General features: G+C 36.1%; 1 protein-coding gene across 1 annotated transcript; it reads left to right on the forward strand.

The window, feature by feature from the left end:
• Positions 1-19,782: 19,782 nt before the first annotated feature.
• Positions 19,783-20,421, forward strand: LOC114310226 (mitogen-activated protein kinase kinase kinase 17-like). Its single transcript, XM_028256175.2, has one exon. It carries the CDS (start codon positions 19,783-19,785, stop codon positions 20,419-20,421), a length of 639 nt encoding a protein of 212 aa, XP_028111976.2.
• The last annotated feature ends 642 nt before the right edge of the window (positions 20,422-21,063 follow it).

Raw genomic sequence — 21,063 nt, forward strand, 5'->3', positions numbered from 1 at the left:
TAAGTGAAACTTAGGTTCACATTAGGGGGCAGAGAGCTAGAGAATGATAAATAAGCTTAAAAATTTGAAGTGTTTGGGACTTGTTGAAATTTTATGGGCTTAAACACTTGTTGAAATTTCAAAAAAATTTACAAGTTAAAGTTAGCCGAGGTTATATTGGACAAGGTATCCGAGATACGTAACTGCCGAGGTGGCCAACCAGGTTGCTAGGCTTGGAAAGAGTAGAAGGAAGAAGTCTTGATAGAAGATAACATGTGAAAGTAAAAGAGCAATACTTGATAACACTTGTAAAAATATTTTGATATTTTTAAGTGTCAGTCAAGGAAAACATTTATGATTTATATCCGAGGTATTATATCTCGGAGTCATTATACAGTTAAGTTATACTTTGAAGGAATGCAAAAATATTCTAAGTATGGAAGCAAAAAGGCATGAAATAAAGCAATGAAACATACATGAGACAAACATGCAACACTTGGAAGAAAAGAGAAGACTTGCATTCAGAAAAAAGCACTTCGGCCTGGCAAAAGATTACTTGTTCACAATTACAAAAAGAGCGTTTCGGCCAAATTGCAAGCTAAACATTGTTCAAACAAAGTAGAAGAACAAAACAAAGAAAAAATATCCTAAGTGTTAGGATTGGTTTGAGATTGCTCAACTTCGGCTAATGGAGTCCTGTCGGCCTCGGTTGGTAGCATTACATTTTTCTTCACAGCTATTTCGGTATCTATTTCGAGTAAAGTCTGGTCCAAACTCCGTTCGGCGCACTGGACCTCAGCCTTCGATAAGGTTGGTTTGGGGGAGACGCCCTTGGAAACCAAGTTATCCTCATCATCTTGAGTCAAGTCTATTTGCTCATTGAGAGTGGGAGACTTAGCATCAGTGGTAGCCTTTTCCTCCACTTCATTGACTTCACTATCCTCGGCATCATCTTCGGGCTCTGAAGGGAAAGGCACTTAAAGCTGATTGATGTCTCGGAGGTTGGAGTCCATGGGAACAGATAACTTGTTGAGAGCCGCAGTCCAACCAAGGTTGTAACCTCGGTTACAAGCCAGGTTGACTTGCTATTTGTATTAGTCGCGGACGGCGGCTTGCCCCTCTTTAAAAGCTTTTTCATCGGCCGCCTTGACTTCGGCTTCCTTTGAGTTAAGGGCCTCCTGAAGCTTAGCCTCTAGGTCAATTGCCTTGGCCTTGGTAGCCGCAAGATCGACTCTGGCGACCTCAGCTTCATCTTCGGCCAATTTGGCTTTTTCCTTTGCCAAATTCTTAGCAGCTTTGGCAGCCTTAACCTAGTCCAATAGAACTCAATTGTTAGCCTCGGCATTATTGAGTGAGGATAGGAGTTTGACAGCTTCCTTGGCCTTTCTTGCCAACTCCTTCCTTGTCATCTCGGTCTCGACAACATATGAGTGGGCATGCTAAATAGCCTGCAAGAAGTAAAACAGATGAGTGAGATTTTATTAAGTATAGAAAAAATATAAACGAGTAAGTAAAAGAGGATTACCAAGACCGAGTGATGCATTATAATAATGAAGTTCTCATATTCATGCCACTTAGCCATGCAGTTCATGTCTTCGGGTAAAAAAACAGTCGTTGACAAGGCTGCGCCGACTTCGAGATTCACTGCACTGTCACCGGCTATTAAGGGTCTGTCATCCAACATAACCTCAGGCGCCCAGGTCATGGCACGGGGATAGCTGCTACCTTCGGGGTAGTTGAATCTTGGCTTTTTGGCCGATAGGGCATCTGATGATGGGGCCTCAGCTAGCCTTTTTTCGACAGAAGGGGTGCTCTTTTCGGCCTCGGCTAGTTTCGAAATTGGCACAGTATCCTCAAAATCAATTTGAGTTACTATGGCCTTGGCCTTGGCCTTCTTTACCCTTTTCAACTTTGGAATTGGTTGGGATGGGGAGGACGAGGATTGCACCTTCACAACCCCGGGGATATTAGCGAGAAGGTCTTCAACAACTACCGGTTTGTGGCCCATCTTTTCAGTAGTGGTGACTACAGTTACTTTGGTGCCAAAGCAGATAGCTGGAAATGCAATAGGTGGGTTTGCTGGGTCGTAGGCTGATGACTCAGAAAGTCGGCGTTTGCAGCTGTGGGTTCTGTCGGCAAGGGCAAAAATTGGAACTCGACGTCGGTGTTGGCGCTGGGATAGAGGAATTAGTTGAGGGGCTGAGGTAGATGGTTGATCAGCTAGGTAAGAAGTGGAGACCTGATCTGGCCTTAGAGATGAAGTTGTTGGTGGAGTTGTGGCAGAAAAGGGAGTCTTGCTTCGATGAGGTACGTCAAGCAAGGCTGATTTGTAGGTTGGTATGTAATTCAGTAGAAGAGGCATCTTACGCTTTTGCACAGGGAGATCTAACAGCCTCTTTAGATCTCGGCTAGGCACGAAGGATTGCCGAAATCCCTTTGCCGGCTAGAGAAGAGCTGCAAAAAAGAGTGAGAAGGCAAAAGTATTTAGACAAAGATATATCAAGTTGACAAGTCCTAAATAGAAATGTGATTAGAAGAATGACTTAGTCCTTGCCATCACCCTCTTTAAACACTGTTCAGCTCAAAGGATAGAGATGGAGGTCATCATTAGGTAAGAACTCCCAGTTGCCTGAGACGATGAAGTAATCATTTCCAGCAACCTTGTTGGAGTATGGGAGGTCGGCTATTAGTTTGAAGGAGGTGGACCTGGGCTTAAGGTAGTATATGTAACCTTTTTCAGATTTGAGGCCACACATGGTGTAGCAGAATTGGATGTCGGCTAAGGTAATCCTAGTTTTTTCTCGATGTGTTAATTCAATTATACCATTGATGGCCCTATAGGAGTTTATGGCGAGTTGCATGGGGTTAAGTTTGTAGTAGTAAAGGACCTCCCTAAAGAGAATGTCTAGAGGGAACCTAAGTCCACACTCAATGAAAGCAACTATTGGGAAGGGCATGGAATCCCCATCAGGCATAATAGAGTCCTCCTCCCCAGCCAACCTGAGGTGAACATCTGCTGGGATGGAGAACTCTTGACGGAAATACTCTATCTTTTCTGGGGTATCTACTCTCCTCCTGAACATACCCATAATGTCGGCTTATAAGGGTTAGGGAAAAATGTCAGAAAAGAATGTTTGGAGTGGGTTTAGAGACCTTGGCTAAACCCTAAACAAGAATTGGGGCAAGGGTTTTTCAAGATCTAGGGGGAATTTGTTTCAATCTCCCTAGGGAATGTTGTTTCTATCAAATCCCAATCCTAAATCTATACGGAAACAGGAAATCAGGGGAGAGATCTGGAAATAAGCAAGAAAAATAGAAAAGGACATGATTCAGACTCAAGAAAACAAGCTGAAATTCAAGAACACTGAATAAAGTGTGTGCAAATGTGCAAAAGCCAAGAATAGTGGCAAATTACTAAAACATCAAGTGTATGAACAGTTTGTATGTTCATGAGTAGACCCAGAGACAGATTGGACAACACAAAATCACAAACAAACATGCTCGACACACATATGAGGAAATTCAAAGCCCAAATAAAGATTCAAAAACAAAAAATAGATTCAATGGCAACATATGAGGCAGTTACACAGAGACAATTACAAGCCACATGGCTAAGAACAGTACAAGTTATTCGAAAGAATGAACAGGGTATGAAAAGAAATTTGCGGACTTACCGATTGGAGCCGAAGAAAACGACGCCGGAGTAAAGAGTGCCGGAGTCAGACGGCGTAAATAATTTGAACCAGATGACGAAATGCTCGCCGGAGGAGATGAATGAAGCAGTTACAAGAGCTTCAAAGCACGAAAATGGCGGTTTGAGAAATTTTTAAAGAGAAAGGCTCTGAGTAGAGAGAGAAATTATTTTTGCAAAAGTGAAGAGACGGAGAGAGAATGAGAAGTTTTGTTAAAACATGAAAATACAGCAAACCATAAATGATATGCCTTGGACGACGTGTCTGTCAGGCGGCGTGCGCAGAAATGACTTGACCTGATGGCACATGTCAGGTACGATTCAATGAGAGAAGGACGCATGGCGGAAACGGTTGAGAAAACCATGCGTGATAGCTCATGCGTAGACAAAACTCTTGAAGTTTTTGATTTAATGAAGCAAAAACCTCGGCTATAGAAGCAATCTCGGTTAAGGAACTCGACGAACTTGGTTCTTGATTATTGATCATTGATGAAGTAGACTGCAAAGTCTTGGTCATGTCAAGCCAACGTGTTATGATCTCGGTCATGAAGGATGGACTAAGTCTTAGCCGACGTGCTATATGGACAAACGATGTAGTTTCCATCATCTCAGGATGCTGAGGTAATAGAACCTAGGGGGCAGTTGTGAGACATATTTTGTGAATTACAGCACGTGGCCAAGGTGGCACCGGAGTGTCAGTCGAGGAGTCACGTGTCTTGGTCATGTTGCCGAGGTGATCTTAGCTAAACCGAGATTATCTGCGGAGATACCGGAATCCGAGATGAGCGGATAAGGGACAAGAGTCCTAGAATGGGGAAGGACCTCAGTCTGGACAAAGATAAAGCTCTCAGGGAGTTTACCTCTATCTGGCTAGGAGTCCGAGATGAGTATTGAGCCAGAGTCCATTGAAGTTAGGCTTCTACAGGGATCAGGTTAGTGCTGGCTATAAAAGTAAGGTACCCTCATGGGTCTAAGGGACACTTTTTGTATTCTGACTAGTGAGTTAAGCACTATTTTCTATCTTTGAGAGATAACTAGGTACTGACTTGATCATCGGAGTGCCCCCGGGTGGACGAACCACCGCCAGAGTCTTATCTTTCTGTGACAGGTTGTTCAGGCGTGGTCTATTCTGCCTATGCTCTTCTGCTGAGTTTCTGTTTGGCGGTGTGGTCGGAAATCAGCACCCACAAGTTCTATCAAGTTTTAATGTGAATTATGAATTGTTCCCAAATGGTACAATTCTTCATAATTGTATATTTTATTCCAATTTTATTCTTCTCAGTTAATATGCACAATAATTTCATAAACAATTTTAACTATCTGATCAAAAGAACTATGGCATAAAATTTATCGTTTGTTCAAACTACCAACTTCTTTTTATAATAAAATCATGAAAAATAATATCGTGGTGGTGACTTCATATATTTCTCAGTACATGAGATAATTAATGAATCTTACATATATGTTTTTCCATATATTTTATTTTTTTAATATCAACAATTAAAAATTATTTTTAATTATAATATTTACATAAATTAAAATATTTTGAAATTTTTTTATTCATATTTTAATGAGAATGATAAAATTAGAATAAAATTTACTATTACCCACAAAATTGAACCTTTTAAAAGTAATTTATAAAACATAGGAGTCAATTGTTCACATTAAAACTTTTTTTTTCTTTTCTTGGGTGAGAACATTAAAACTTGATATGACTTGATGATAATATTTAAAGCAAAATAACACCTATTGGTAGTTTTTCATGACTTGAATTGATTTTCTCGATCATAGGAAAATAAATAAATAAATATATAAATAACAAGGATGTTGTTGTGCATTGCTGCGCAAGAAAACAGCAGCGTTTCCTTCTTTCATATCTGTGCAAGGTGCCAAGGTGTTTTCATCATAAATGGAAAGACAATCACAAACAAATAATCCAAATAATAATGCAGTAAAAATTATATTTATGAACTGTAATTTGTCTTCATGTATCATTACAATTTTTTTTTTGGGAATAACTTAGCATCCGGTCCAATGGACCAGCTAAATCAAGAGATTAATCCCACCGTCCACTAACGTGGACTCTAATTAAAATTGGGACAAAGGCTCATATAGACTTTTCCTAAGAATTTTTTTTGCATCTAGGAATTTTTAAACCTAAAACTATAAAGGAAACACACCCCTATGTTTAAACCTTGACAATATTAGTTTAATGAGATCCATTTTTTATGTCGGTTACCAGTGTAGTAATAATCCATATCTCAAGAGTAATGTTAAATCTATCGTATTTTATGTCATAATTGCATTGCTAACATACATAAGTGATAAGACTCATTAAACAAATAAAATAATCACACATGTGATGGTAAAATAAATGTCTTAGAAAAATATAATAAGTATAACATTAGTTTAATCAAAATAATAATACTATGAGAATTATATTTAAGAACCAAATTTTATTTGTCATATTATGTGTTATTAGTGTATTTGTTTAATGAAACTAACACTAATTTTTTCATTAATGCATAAAGAAAATGCTAATCATACAAATTTTTTAGAGAGATTGACCAATAAATCCTATATTTTAGACTTGTAGTCCAAATAGTCTCATATTTTTTAGTGTGATCCATTTAGTCCTTTTGGATGTGTAATGACTCATTTGTTCGCCACATTAGAGTGTCACATTTGGAAAAAGTACACTAAAATATTTTTCAGTGTTACATCATACCCGCCACGTTAGAGTGTCATATTTGAGAAAAGTACACTAAAGAGTTTTTAATTTTTTTAGAGTGTCACATCATACCCGCCACGTTGAATTGTCACATGTCACGTTTTGAAAAAAACACACTAAGGAGTTTTAATTTTTTTTGGAGTGTCACGTCATACCCGTCGCGTTGTCACGTTTAAGAAAAGTACACTAAGGAGTTTTTATTTTTTTTAAAGTGTCACATCATATTCGCCACGATGTCACATTTAGGAAAAGTACACTAAGGAGTTTTTAATTTTTTTGGAGTGTCACGACCCAAACCCGCCCCTATAGATTTAGCGTCGTAACCGGCCAATAATCCTTGGATTACTGAAGGCCTCTTAACAGAATGTCACATAATAAGGGGTTAAGGAAGCAAATATATAAAACATACATAGTCCATCGAGCTGTGCAGACAAACATGAGACATGTAATCTTAAATTTTATACGCATACATATGACGTCATAAAGGTACAGTAGTTTCACATCATCCATGTACATATAAATAGAAATGTTTGTCTGTAAGCCAAAAGAAACAAAGTCTTAAGCATTCACAAAAACATGGCCACGAGACTTGACTTAATTCAGAACCTCCTTGGAAGGCGCAAAAGGTGGCTGACAAACACAAAACTCTTCAGGCATCATCTAAAGCCTGGTCACGAGCCTGCTCACCTACATACATAATAAATAAATAGTGAGCGGGAGCCCAGTGAATAATAACAAAGTAAAGGGTTAAATGAATGATGTCCTAAAACCAATTCAGAAACCAGAGTTCATATTGAAGACAGGTTCATATTCGTATTTTTGTTCAGAGCATATAAAAAAATCAGAGTTCATACTTAATCTTACATAGTACATCCGTTAATGCTACAAATCACATACGAAGGATCAAAGGTCATACTTGTCAGTTCTATAAAGGAACCTCCGGCCAGGTACAAATAACTTGTCAATTCCTTAAAGAAACCTCCGGACAGGGAACGGATAACTTGTCAGCTTCACAAAAGAACCTCCAGCCGGGTACAGATAACTTGTCAATTCCATAAAGGAACCTCCGAACTGGGAACGAATAACTTGTCAGTTCCATAAAGGAATCTCCAGCTGGGTGCAAATAGCTTGTCAGTTCCATAAAGGAACCTCCGGACCGGGAACAGATAACATACTTATGTCACAAATACTTATCAAAAATTGGACAATCATTCATAGTACAGAACATAACATTTCATTAAACAAATCTTATTTCATATACAGAAAATAATTTAACTTGAACATAGCTTTACTAAGTTATTACTCACAATAATAGATGGCCCCAAGTAAACGGACAGAGTAGGCAATTCAGATATCTTGTGGCATGTGACCTATACAGATACAGAACGAATACGTACTGAATTATACACCCGAAAATATTAACTTGGTTCTTTCTTATCTTGGTGTTTCCACTTTTTATCCTCATTTTTGTTTCTTAATCTTGGCCTAGGAATGCCTAGGATGCAATGACGATGCAAAAATGCATTTGAAAACACTTGGTCAAAAATGTTGGAAATAGGGGTCCCGCTCGAGCGCAACTTCTTTCGCTCGAGCGAACATGAAAAATGTAAGTGGTCGCTCGAGCGCAATTTTCTTCGCTCAAGTGATCTGTAAACTTTGCAAAAGTACTAGTTGCTCGATTTTTTCGCTCGATGCTCGCTTGACGCTCGCTCGAGCGTGAAACTCAAGTCCTCGCTCGAGCATAACTCTTGTCGATTGAGCGGTCTTCAAAAGCATGAAACTTCTGGGAGCTTGCATTTCACACTCGAGTGAACTTCTGGTCACTCGAGCGGAAGTGTAAGATCACAGAGTGGTCGCTCAAGCGGAGAGTCCTTCACTCGAACGGAAAGCAGAATCTGGAATTTCCAAATTGCACTCCTTAGCTCAAAACTCGAATTCAACCCTTCAAAACACAACTCTTGGGCCCCAAAACTTAAGGAACCAAGTCTAAACTTGGAAAACATAAAGAATTAAAGATCGTTTCATGAAATCAAGGTCCATAAGTGTGTCAATTAAACAAACCCAAGCTTGAATTGTGAAAACATAACATGAATATGACATGGATGGAGTGATTTAAGCTCCAAGTTTCCAAATCATGAGCAAATGAGATGTTTAGATCAAAAACTTGTTGAATTCCTTAAACAAAACCAAGATATGGACATACATGTGGAAATTCTTGAAAATCAACTTACAAAATTATGAGAATTATGTATTCATGCATGAGGTGCTCTTCTTTCCAAATTCTTTAGTGCAATTCACGCAATCCATGGCTCAATTTCTTGAATGCATGTACTAACCAAGTAAATTACAAGACTAGAGGCTTGATTGTTTACCTTAGATGCTTAATGTTGTTCTAGAGGTTCAGTTTCTTAAGTTTCCAAATCCAAACCTTCAACTCTCCGCAAGTCCTCTTCCAATTCTTGAGTACAAACACTCTCTCTAGGCTCCCCTCTCACTCTCCTACGTTTTTCCTCTCAAAGAGATGAAATGAGAGTGTAAAAATGCACTCTAGAGCCCACTCATGCCTTATATGGTTCAATTATGAAGGCTTAATTAATGGTTAATCTATTGACATTATTTACTGTAATTTAATTGTTTTGAATCAAATTTCAATTGAACCTACCATAATGTTCCAAAAATTCCAAAAGTCCTCTTCCAATTCTTAAGTCCAAACTTGTTCTACAAAGTCAATTTCGTGATCGGATGCTAATAAGGCTTTCAATTCGCAAAATATAACAGAATTTCAAACAGATATTCTTACAATAGACAGATAGAGATACAAATAATGCAATACAAAAATAATTAACTTAGAATTTCATCTTAATTACATATTAGGTGTATTAAATCATGGATTAATGTTAATTAGAGGTTGGGGTTGTTACAGAGTGTCACATTAATACTTACCACATTTTAGTGTCACACCATACTCGACATATTTGAGTGCCACATTTGAGAAAAGTATATTAAAGAGTTTTTAATTTTTTTAGAGTGTTATTTCATACCTGCCACGTTGTCACGTTTGAGAAAAGTACACTAAGGAATTTTTATTTTTTTTGAAGTGTCATATCATACCCGCCACGTTGTCACATTTGGAAAAAATACACTAAAAAGTTTTTAATTTTCTTAGAGTAAAAGTTTTGGTGTGTCACATCATACCCACTACGTTGTCACATTTAGGAAAAATATGTTAAGGAGTTTTTAATTTTTTTAGAGTGTTACATCGTTAGAGTATCACATTAATACCTACCACATTAGAGTATCACATCATACATGTCATATTAATAAAAGGGTATAGCTGTCCACCAAAACTATACTAAAATAAAAAATAGGACCACACCGAGAGAAACTTTTTACTAATAAGACTTAACTGATCAATAGAAAAACTTTGGGACTAGTTAGAGTAGTTGTTTGTGAGATGGGATTTATTGGTAAATGTCCTAATTTTTTATTACAAAAATATTATAAAGAATATTGTAACAACGACATTTATGTAATTATGACTTATAGCAATAGCCTTTTTGATTTCTAATGAGGGACTATAAATGATCGTTATAATTCTTTATAAAATTTTTGTATAAAAAAATTATTTGTATAATATTACCCATGCATAAATGATATATCATATGGTAAATAAAACCTGCACTACTAAATGTTTTATAAATGTGGGCTTTAATTTTTATTTTTTTATAGAGAAAATTATGTGCATTACTCAAGTTATATATACTATTATAATTTTTGTCGTGTGGAGGCTTAGGTCCAAGACAAAAATGCTACCGTTTTCTTGTGCAGCAATTTTTCACGGATTGAACGCTTGTCATTTTTCCGGAAAATCGATTCTACAAGTGTTACTGCGCATCCCATGCATATGCCTAAGGATTAACTCAGGTGATGCGATAGGAATCTATCATGTCTGCCTTATCACTCACAAACTAATACACTTCTAAAGTACTTAATGTAAGGGTTCGGCTTTGGTCCAGTCCGAGATCGGACTGGACAGTGTTGTTGGGCCCTTGGGGGCCCATCATGGGTCCCATTTTGATAATCTAAACCGTTCAGTGTGTAGAACTCGTTGAGTACTATATGCTTGTAAAAAATCACATTGATCGGATATTGATAGCTATGTGATCAAATTAGTTTTATATAAAAAAATGGACAGTAAACAAATTAACGGTTGACAAAAAACTGTTTTGATCACATAGCTATTGATATCTGATCAATGTGATTTTTTTATAGACATATAGCATCCGACGAGTTCTACACATTGAATGGTTCAGATTATCAAAATGGGACTTGTGGTAGGCCCCCACGGCTCAACAGTACCGTCCAGTCCGATCTCGGACTGGACCAAAGCTGGACCCTAATGTAAAACTTGCATCTCTAATGAGTCGGTACATGATAAGTTGTTGTTGTACTCAATGCTCAGCAACATCCCCATTCCATAAAACTGATGACAGGAGTTGAATTTGTAGTGAAGTGAGCCATCATATTACTTAGGATATCAAGGATGTATGACTTTAAGCTGCATCATAAGTAAAATTTCAATGTGTGAGAGAAATAAAGTTGCAGCAATTTACACTTGCTAATATTAAGATGCTGCATAATTAATTATTTTTAGGATTTAACTTTTTGTCCGGTCCACTATTTGAATTCAAAGGTTTAGTTGGATCATTTAGGGTCCAACTTAGGTTGGTTTCATTGATTTGAATCATTTAATTTTTAGATTCATTCGAATAGATTATTTGTGGAAAAAAATCAAATTGACCGGATATAAATAACTACATGTTTAGATCATATTTGTATTTTTAAAAAAAAAAAAAAAAAAGACAACAAGCTTGTGTTTTTTAAAATAAGCTGTCCAATTTGTTAAGACAAATGTGATCAAAATATATAATTACTGACTTATTTCATAGATGATTTACTTAAAAGGCTCTAAAAGTTAAACTGTTTGGATCAATAAAAAAGATCAATGGTGGCTCCAAAATAACTCAAACTAGACCTTTCAATTCAAATAATACACTGGATTAAAGCAATATCCTTATTTTTAATACAACATCTCTATTAAAATTTTACGGTAGGTACATTCAGATTTTGATATACAAACAAAAAAAACTTATATAAAATTTTTGTGTAGTATGATATGGACATTTCCCTTTAAAACAAACATCCATGAAAGATTACTTTTATTTATAAAAAGGACAAATTAAATCCATAGTCCTTATAGTTTGTTTATTGTTGGAACAACCTTCTGTGTGCAATAAATAAATTGAAACAAATCAAACAAATGAAAATAAATTACTTACCGAATTTATTTTACCGAACCAAGTAAATAATTAAAAGATCAAGTCGAGTGTGTGACACTCTGTCCCTAAGACAGATTTGCTCCACTATGGTGTTTACGGTTAAATGGCGCCTATCTCCTAGGATACAATGATCTTCACAAATTGTAGTAGCAATCTAAACAATTTGTACGACGAACAAAACTTGTGTTCTAACTCTTTAAAAAATTTTTTTCCCTAAAATAATATGAAGATTATATCATGCAAAAGAGCAAAACTAGAAGGAAAGTGAGGAATTTCGGATTGGAAATCTGCTGGAATGGTCCAGGTATATATAGGGCCGAAAAGGTATGAATTCAAACTTCAACAGGTCTGAATTTTGAATGAACAGGTGCTGTTACTATTCAAACAGATAACTGCTGGAATGTTTGATTTGTCCGAACTGTATGAAACTATTTGAACTGAGCATATTCAAATTTGTAAAACTACAGTAGTTTTGAGCAGTTAATCTGTTGGATATTTCGGACTGAAAGAGGCAAAATATGAACAGAAAATTAAATTCAATTTTGGCACAAAATTTGAATTTAATTTCATTAAGAATTTTTGGAAAAAAATTCAAATGAGTTTTGTCCAAAAAATTAATATTAGAACCGACCCGACTTACACCTGGGCCTGGCACGGCTTGACTGGCCGGTCGGACGGACGACGGCGGTGGCGTGCACATGTGTATGGTGGTTTGAGCCAAGGATTCATTTGTTTATAACTCCTCCCTTCTACAAACTTGGGGTGTCCCTTGGGGCCTAACTCAAGGTTGTACACCTCAAGCTTATATACTTACAAAAGCTCTCTTAAAGTTTCAATGTGGGACAACCCATTTCAAAGAAACCCACATTTAATTCTTTAAATGTCCATTCCACGAACCCAAAAATGACGTCAAGTTCCCATTCACTCATAAATGGTTTTGACGAACCATCTTCACCATGTGACTTACCATGCGGCAAGGAACACGTCACCTCTTCGGATCCACCCCAAAAGACGTGTGGGACCCTCTCTATTTTGGGCTTAAAGTTGGCCCAAAATAAGCCTATAAAAATCAAAATTTCCAACAATCACCCACATGAATGGAATTTGATGAAGAGAAAATGCAACAACATGATCTAATTTCAGAGAGTACAAAAATTGGGAATATTCTGCAAATGATAGGTAGCTTTTAGCTTTGAATCTTCCCTTGTGAGACACTATCAGATTTACTAATTAACCAGTGAACATGATGTCCTGAACTGTTTAGCCATTTTTGTAAACCAAGATAATAGAACTCACACAGCATATTACCAGACACAGTTTAGTTCTCACTATTGTGTTCATTTTGGCCCTGAACAACCTGGTCTTTCATGAGTGCTCTAGAGAATTGTAGCCCTTCACAAATCTCATAGAATCGGACCAATTCACACTCATATATGTGATTCTTATGGAGAGTATTCTGCCATAGTCCGCTAGGTATACCTAGATATAAGAATCATTAAAAGTATTACTTAACCTAAAACACTGCAGACATCACTATTTTATCATAGAAATGGGTAGGAGTTTGGCTCCCCAGTAATCTTTATGAGTCATACACAACTCAGTTGTCCCTTTGAACCTAGATCTTGGGATCTTCAGTCAACTAGGTTAGGATGCTGTTGTGGTAACTTTTATTTAATTGGCTTAAGTCCCATTCCCCTCAATGAATTTTCAACTAACTCTCTTGCTAATCCTTTGATTAGTGGATCCGCTATGTTATCTTTAGACTTCATATATTCAATGGAAATAATTTTATTAGAGAGTAGTTGTCTCACGGTGTTATGTCGACGGTGAATGTGTTGTGACTTACAGTTATAAATATGACTCTGTGCTCTACCAATTGCTGATTGACTATCACAATGTATGCATATAGCAGGCACCGGTTTTGGCCACATTGGAATATCTTCAAGGAAGTGGCGAAGCCATTCTGCCTCTTCCTCAACTTTATCTAAAGCTATGAATTTTGATTCCATAGTAGACTTAGCAATGCAATTCTGTTTGGAAGATTTCCAACATACAGACGCACCACCAAGTATAAAGACATACCCACTGGTGGATTTTGAGTCTCTAGTATCCGATATCCAGTTTGCATCATAGTATCCTTCAAGTACTGCTGGATATCTAGTATAATTAAGCCCAATGTTACTAGCAAATCGGAGATATCTTTGAACTCTTATAATTGCTTTCCAGTGTTCTACTCCCAGATTACTCTTATATCTACTTAATTTACTTACTGCAAAAGCTATATCTGGGCGAGTGCAGTTCATCAAGTACATTAAGCTTCCAATAATTTGAGCATACTCTAATTGAGAAATACTTTCCTATACATTCCTAGAAATAAACAAATTAACATCCACAGGTGTTCTAGCAAGATGATCATCATCTTTGCTAAATTTGTCAAGTATTTTCTCAATGTAATGTGATTGTGACAAAGCATAACCTTATGATGTTTTGGTAATTTTCATACCAAGAATTACATGAGCAAGCCCATGTCTTTCATGTCAAAATGTTTATTCAACATTTTCTTGGTAGTTTTAATCATGTAATTATTACTACCTATGATGAGCATATCATCCACATAAAGACATATTACAACATAGCCTTTGTTTGTATTTTTAATATAAACACATTTGTCACATTCATTAATTTTGAATCCATTTGACATCATTGCTTTGTCAAATTTATCATGCCATTGCTTTGGTGCTTATTTTAATCCATTTACACACTTACTTTTCTTTTCCTGGAACAGAAAATCCTTTTGGTTGTTCCATATAAATTTCTTCATCGAACTCACTATTTAAGAAAGTGGTTTTCACATCCATTTGATGAATTTCTAAATTGTACAACGATGCAATAACAATTAGCATTCTAATGGATGTTATTCTAGTAATTGGTGAGCATGTGTCAAAGTAATCAAGACCTTCTTTTTTGTCTAAAACCTTTGACCACAAGTCTTGCTTTGTGTTTGTCAATTGATCCATCCACTTTCATTTTTCTCTTGAAAATCCACTTGTACTCAAGAGGTTTGCAACCTGGTGCAGATCCACCAATTTCCAAGTGTGATTTTACAGGATGGATTCAACTTCACTATTTACAGCTTCTTTCCATAAAGGAGTTTCAGGACTAAACATAACCTCTTTAAAAGTTAAAGGCTCATTTTCTAACAAAAAATGTTAGAAAATCTGGACCAAAAGATTTTGAGATTCTAGCATGTTTACTATGCCTAGGTTCCTCTTTATCAATTTGACCTATCTCTTGCTCTTGTTCTTGATCTTGACTGCTAATAGCATCATAAGATCTTTTATTATTACTAGTCTCTTGTCTAGTCTTATTTGGAAATATATGTTCAAAGAACGATGCATTCCGAGATTCTATAATAGTATTTACATGCATTTCGGAATGTTCTGACTTATGAATCAAAAATCGATATGCACTACTATTCATGGCATAACCAATGAAAATGCAATCAACAATTTTAGGACCTATCTTAGTCTTTTTAGGACTAGGAATAGCCACTTTAACCAAACACCCCCACACTTTTAAGTATTTGTAGGATGGTACTCTCCCATGCCACAATTCATAAGGTGTTTGATTCACTTTCTTTCGAGGTACTTTATTAAGTATATAATTAGCAGAAAGTATTGCTTTCCCCACAAGTTCTGAGGTAATCTAGAACTTATTAACATGGTATTCATCATTTCTTTTAAAGTCTTACTTTTCCTTTCAACAATTCCATTTTGCTGAGGTGAGTAGGGAGCGGTGGTTTGATGAATTATTCCATGTTCTTTACAAAATTCACCAAAAGGTGACTCATATTCACCACCTTTATCACTTCTAAGTTTCTTAATTTTCTTACCAAGTTAATTTTGAACTTCATTCTTGAATTGAATGAAAGTTTTCAAAGTTTCATCCTTGGTTTAAATTAAATAAACATAACTATATCTAGTATAGTCATCTATAAAAGTGATAAAATACTTTTTCCCACCTTTAGTTTCAATTAATTTAAAATCACAAATGTCAATATGAATTAATTTAAGTGGTTCCGTACTTCTTTCAATTGTATGAAAATGAGGTTTGGATAATTTTGCCTCAACACGAATTTTATATTTATGATTTAAATCAATGTCAAATTTAGATAAACATCCCATATTAATTAATCTACGCAAAGATCCATAATTAACATGTCCAAGTCTACTATGTCATAAATTTGAAGACTCAAGCAAGTAAGAAGAAGATATATTTTTATTAATAACAGAGGGTACAACAGTCATTACATTGATTTTGAAAAGGCCATCAGATATGTAATCTTTTCCTACATACATCCCGTTTTTAGTAAGTACAAACTTGTCACTTTCAAAAACTAGCCTAAATCCATTTTTACTCAACAAAGATCTGGAAACAAGATTCTTGCGAATGTCCGGTACATGCAGTACATTGTTGAGAGTGAGTTCCTTTCCAGATGTCATCTTCAAAATAATCTTTCCTTGTTCTTCAACTTTAGAAGTCGGAGAGTTGCCCATAAAAAGTTGTTCACCATTGTCCACAACTGAATAAGATGTGAACATCTTTTTGTCGGCACAGATGTGGCGAGTAGCACCAGTGTCCACCCACCATTCTTTAGGATTTCTGACAAGATTTGCCTTGGAAACAACTACAGAAAGATTTATGTCATCTACACCATTGGAAATATTGTCCACTTCGGTCACATGGGCTTGAGCAGGCTTCTTGCTTATTCTTCTTTTGCTTTTGCCTTTGCTACGACAATATTTGGCCCGATGTCCCTCTTTGTCACAGATGTAACACTTGCCATTAAACTTGTTAGTTACCTCCCCTAAAGAGCCTTGTGATGAACTTTCTCCAAAAAACTTCCGTTTATTTACTTTTGGAGCATGTTCCACCACATTTGCCTTAGAATTCATTGGATGCTTACCAGTCCACTTTTCAGAATCGCGGTTGTCCTCCTCAATCCTCAAACGCATAATCAATTCCTCTAAAGACATTTCTTTGCGCTTGTGTTTGAGATAGTTCTTGAATTACTTCCAGCCTTGTGGTAATTTCTCAATTAAGGTTGTAACTTGGAAGGATTCACTGAGAGACATGCCTTCTGCGTGAATGTCACACAGAATGAGTTGGAGATCTTGAACTTGGCTGATCACTATCTTGGAATCAACCATCATAAAATCTAGGAATTTTTCAACCACAAATTTCTTTGAGCCAGCATCTTCTGTTTTGTACTTTTTCTCCAAAGACTCCCAAAGTTCCTCTTCTGTTTTGATAGGACTGTAGACGTTGTCTAATGTGTTGTCAAGTCTGTTCAAGATATAGTTCCGGCAATGGAAATCAGCATGTTTCTAGGCATCGACCGCAGCAACCACTTGCCGGCCAGTTTCATCCTCTTTCAGAGTAGGAGCATCCTCACAGAGAAAACGTGCCAAGTTGAGAGTAGTAAGATAGAACAACATTTTCTACTGCCATCTTTTAAAATCAGTTCCTGAGAACTTCTCTGGCTTTTCACCGTGATTAACTGGCACAGTCACCATACCAGTCAACATTAATAGGAGAGAGGGTTAGTGCAATTGCAGCCACCATACTAGTACTTGTTTGAGCATTAGTTTGACCAGTTTCAGTAGCCATGAATTATAAATTATAAAACACTATTATAAATAGAATTTAATACTACCTAGAAAATTAAACCATAAACATAGAATTTTAAATTCTATAAAAAGAAACAAGAATCGTAATTTTTATTTTTAATTAATTTGCAAATAAAAAATTATTTAAACAAATTAAGTCTACACAGAAAAAAAAATTTCTGTAACACTTCAATAATTAAAATACTGAAATAGAATTTTAATCAATGAACACTCATAAATTATTTCTGAAAACCAAAATTAATTTCTAACAAATTTCACAAATAAATATTATGAATTGTAAATGACACCAGTATATTACTACTATCTGTCAAACAGTATATTACTACTATTTGTTTTTTTAACCAGAATATTATTTTCTAAAATCACAGAAAATAAAATCTGTAAGAAGAAAAAAGAGGAAAGGAAACAAACGAAAAATTCTGTATAAACAGAATAATTCGAATCTGTCTTAAGATTGTTGGAACAATCTTCTGTGTATAATAAATAAATTGAAACAAATCAAACAAAAGAAAATAAATTACTTTCCAAATTTATTTTACCAAACCAAGTAAATAATTAAAAGATCAAGGCGAGTGCGTGATACTCTGTCCTTAAGACAGATTCTCCTCGCTACGGTGCTTACGGTTAAATGGCGTCTATCTCCCAGGATACAATGATCTTCACAAATTGTGGTAGCACTCCAAACAATTTGTACAACGAACAAAACATGTGTTCTAACTCTCTGAATTTTTTTTCCCTAAAATAATATGAAGATTATATCATGCAAGGGAGCAAAACTAGAAGGAAAGTGAGGAGTTTCATATTGGAAATCTGCTGGAATGGTCTAGGTATATATAGGGCTGAAAAGTGTGAATTCTAACTTCAACAGGTCTGAATTTTGAACGAACAGGTGCTGTTACTATTCAAATAGATAACTGCTGGAATGTTTGATCTGTCCAAACTGTATGAAACCGTTTGAACTGGGAAGATTCAAATTTGTATAACTGTAGCAGTTTTGAGCAGTTAATCTGTTGGATATTTTGGACTGAAAGAGGCAAATATGGACAGAACAAAATTTGAATTTAATTTCATTAAGAATTTTTGGAAAAAAATCAAATGAATTTTGTCCAAAAAATTAATATTAGACCCAATCCACAACCCACACCCGCCCCCGGCACCGCCAGACGGCGGTGGCGGCGCGCGTGTGTGTGGTGGTTTGAGCCAAGGTTTCATTTGTCCATAATTCCTCCCTTCTGCAAACTTATGGTGCCCCTTGGGGCCTAACCCAAGGTTGTACACCTAGAGCTTATATACTCACAAAAGCTCTCTTAAAGTTTCAATGTGAGACAACCCATTTTAAGGATACCCACATTTAATTCTTTAAATGTCCATTCCACGAACTCAAAAACAACATCAAGTTCTCATTCACTCATAAATGGTTTTGATGAACCGTCTTCACCGTGTGACTTACCATGCGGCAAGGAACACGTCACCTCGTCCGACTCACCCCAAAAGACACGCGGGACACTCTCTATTTTGGGTTCAAAGTTGGCCCAAAATAAGCCTATAAAAACCAAAATTTCCAACATTTATTGTGTTAATTTGATCCTTGAAGCTCTATTGCATCAACTTATTTAATTTTTTATAATCTGTTAATTTAGTCTGATTGATAATATCGATTAAAAATTCGGACAAAATTAAAGACAAAATGGTTCATTTAAAAGGGAATGGACCATTTTTAATTACTTTGAGAATAATGAATTAACTATTTGACTTTAATTTTAATCGAGTTTATTATCCGATAGATTTTTTGTGCAAAGTTGATGGGTAAAATTAATGCAATTAAAACTGTAATAAAAGGAAAATGAAGTAGACTATAAACTTAAATAGTATTGATTTGACACATTGTGACAAATTAAAAATAAAATTAATGCAACTAGAACAAAAGGTTGAAATTGACATAAAAGACAAATTAGGTGATATAATTTACGCATATAAAAATGATAATGAAATATTATTCATTATTTTATTTTTGTATAAAAAATTTTCTAGAACAGAATTTTCTAAATTAAATTCGAATGAGGCTGGTTGGATCCGGTATCCAAACTCAAAAATCCAAACCCAAACCCATCGACCCAACAAATACTTTCTTAAACGGCAAGCCACATGACAGTTAGCTTGACTGTCATGTCACTCACTCTCTCCTGTTTACAGACTTAAAACCTATTCCAATTTGGAAACAAAATTCCACATTATTTACCAATTCCCAAAACCCTAAGACCAAATCCTATAAATACCTACATAGTAATAAGAAAAATTCACATCAATTCAATATTCTCTAAACAACACAAACAAGAAGCATTCTTCATGAAGATGGTATTGATCAAGAGGAAGCATGAGGAGCTTGAGATCAAGAAAAGTGTCTATGGCGATGGAAAGCTGTGGTTCAGAGGGCCCATCATTGGAAAATCAAGCAGCGGACCGGTTTATTTGGCGACTTTGAAGAAACCCACGTGGAGACTCACCCACTTGCCTATACTTATGGTTATGAAGTCTGCAGAGGTTTCTAATTCTGCTATGCTTCAAAGAGAAGCAATGGTTCTTAACAACTTCCATGCTTGTCCCTACATCTATTGTTGTTTTGGGGAAGAAATCATGACCGGTTATTGCAATTGCATTATTTATAACATTCTCTTGAAGTATGGCTCTGGTGGAACCCTAGCTGATTTGATCAAGAAAAGTGGTGGCAGAGCATTGCTTGAATCTGATGTTAGGTGCTATACAAGGCATATTATTGAAGGTCTTGATTGTGTTCATAGCTCTGGTTATGTTGACCGTGCTCTAAAGCCTGAGAATATCATAGTTGTTTCAATTAGTACTAGTGTTGGGATTGAGTATGTGGCTAAGGTTGGTGATTTTGGGTTGGCAAAGACAGAAAAGCAGATGAGGAAGATGATGACAATGTCAAAATCTTATAAATTGAGAGGATATTTTCGGTGTTTGTCGCCATAGATGGTGGTTGATAGAGGGCTACAACAAGAGACTCTTGATGATGTCTGGGATGTAGGTTGTATTGTGTTTGAGATGTTATTTGGGAAGTCTGTATGGGATGGGAAACAAGATTCAGAAGTTGAGGACATTCTCTCTGACATTGGTAAAGGGCATGGACTACTCAAACTACCCAATGAAAGTGAGGTATTAGAGGAAGAAATGGACTTTGTGAAGTGTTGTTTTGCTGCAAAAGCTATGGATAGATTGACTGCTCAAATGCTCTTGAATCACCCTTTTGTGGCTGGATTGGGCGAAGACAGCGAAGACAATGAAGAAGAATTATCAGTGGAGAATTCTGAGGAGAAGGGTTGGTCAACATCTACATTATCATTGTCAGTTTACAAGGTTGATGATGAACTCAGTTCATCCTACATTCTAGATGAAAGAGTGTTTAAGATCAAAAAACTAAAGCTTGATGCAGAGGCAATTAGGGTTTGCTCATCGTTGCCATACAAAGACAGTACAGTGGAAGATGAAATCAATTCTTCTTGCCTTTCGGATGATTGGAGCAACATGCCATTGGAGGCAGAGGAATTGCAGGACATTTTAGAACCTGGGAGGGTTGATTGGTCATTGTCACTATCAGTTCAGTATTAGGAAGAT

This window comes from Camellia sinensis, chromosome 15 (assembly GCF_055761805.1).
Source record: "Camellia sinensis isolate YWXY chromosome 15, ASM5576180v1, whole genome shotgun sequence".
NCBI classification, from domain to species: domain Eukaryota; kingdom Viridiplantae; phylum Streptophyta; class Magnoliopsida; order Ericales; family Theaceae; genus Camellia; species Camellia sinensis.

Excerpts from the sequence above, each read along its gene's own strand:
- LOC114310226 (XM_028256175.2), top strand. The coding sequence starts at position 19,783 with ATGGTATTGATCAAGAGGAAGCATGAGGAGCTTGAGATCAAGAAAAGT.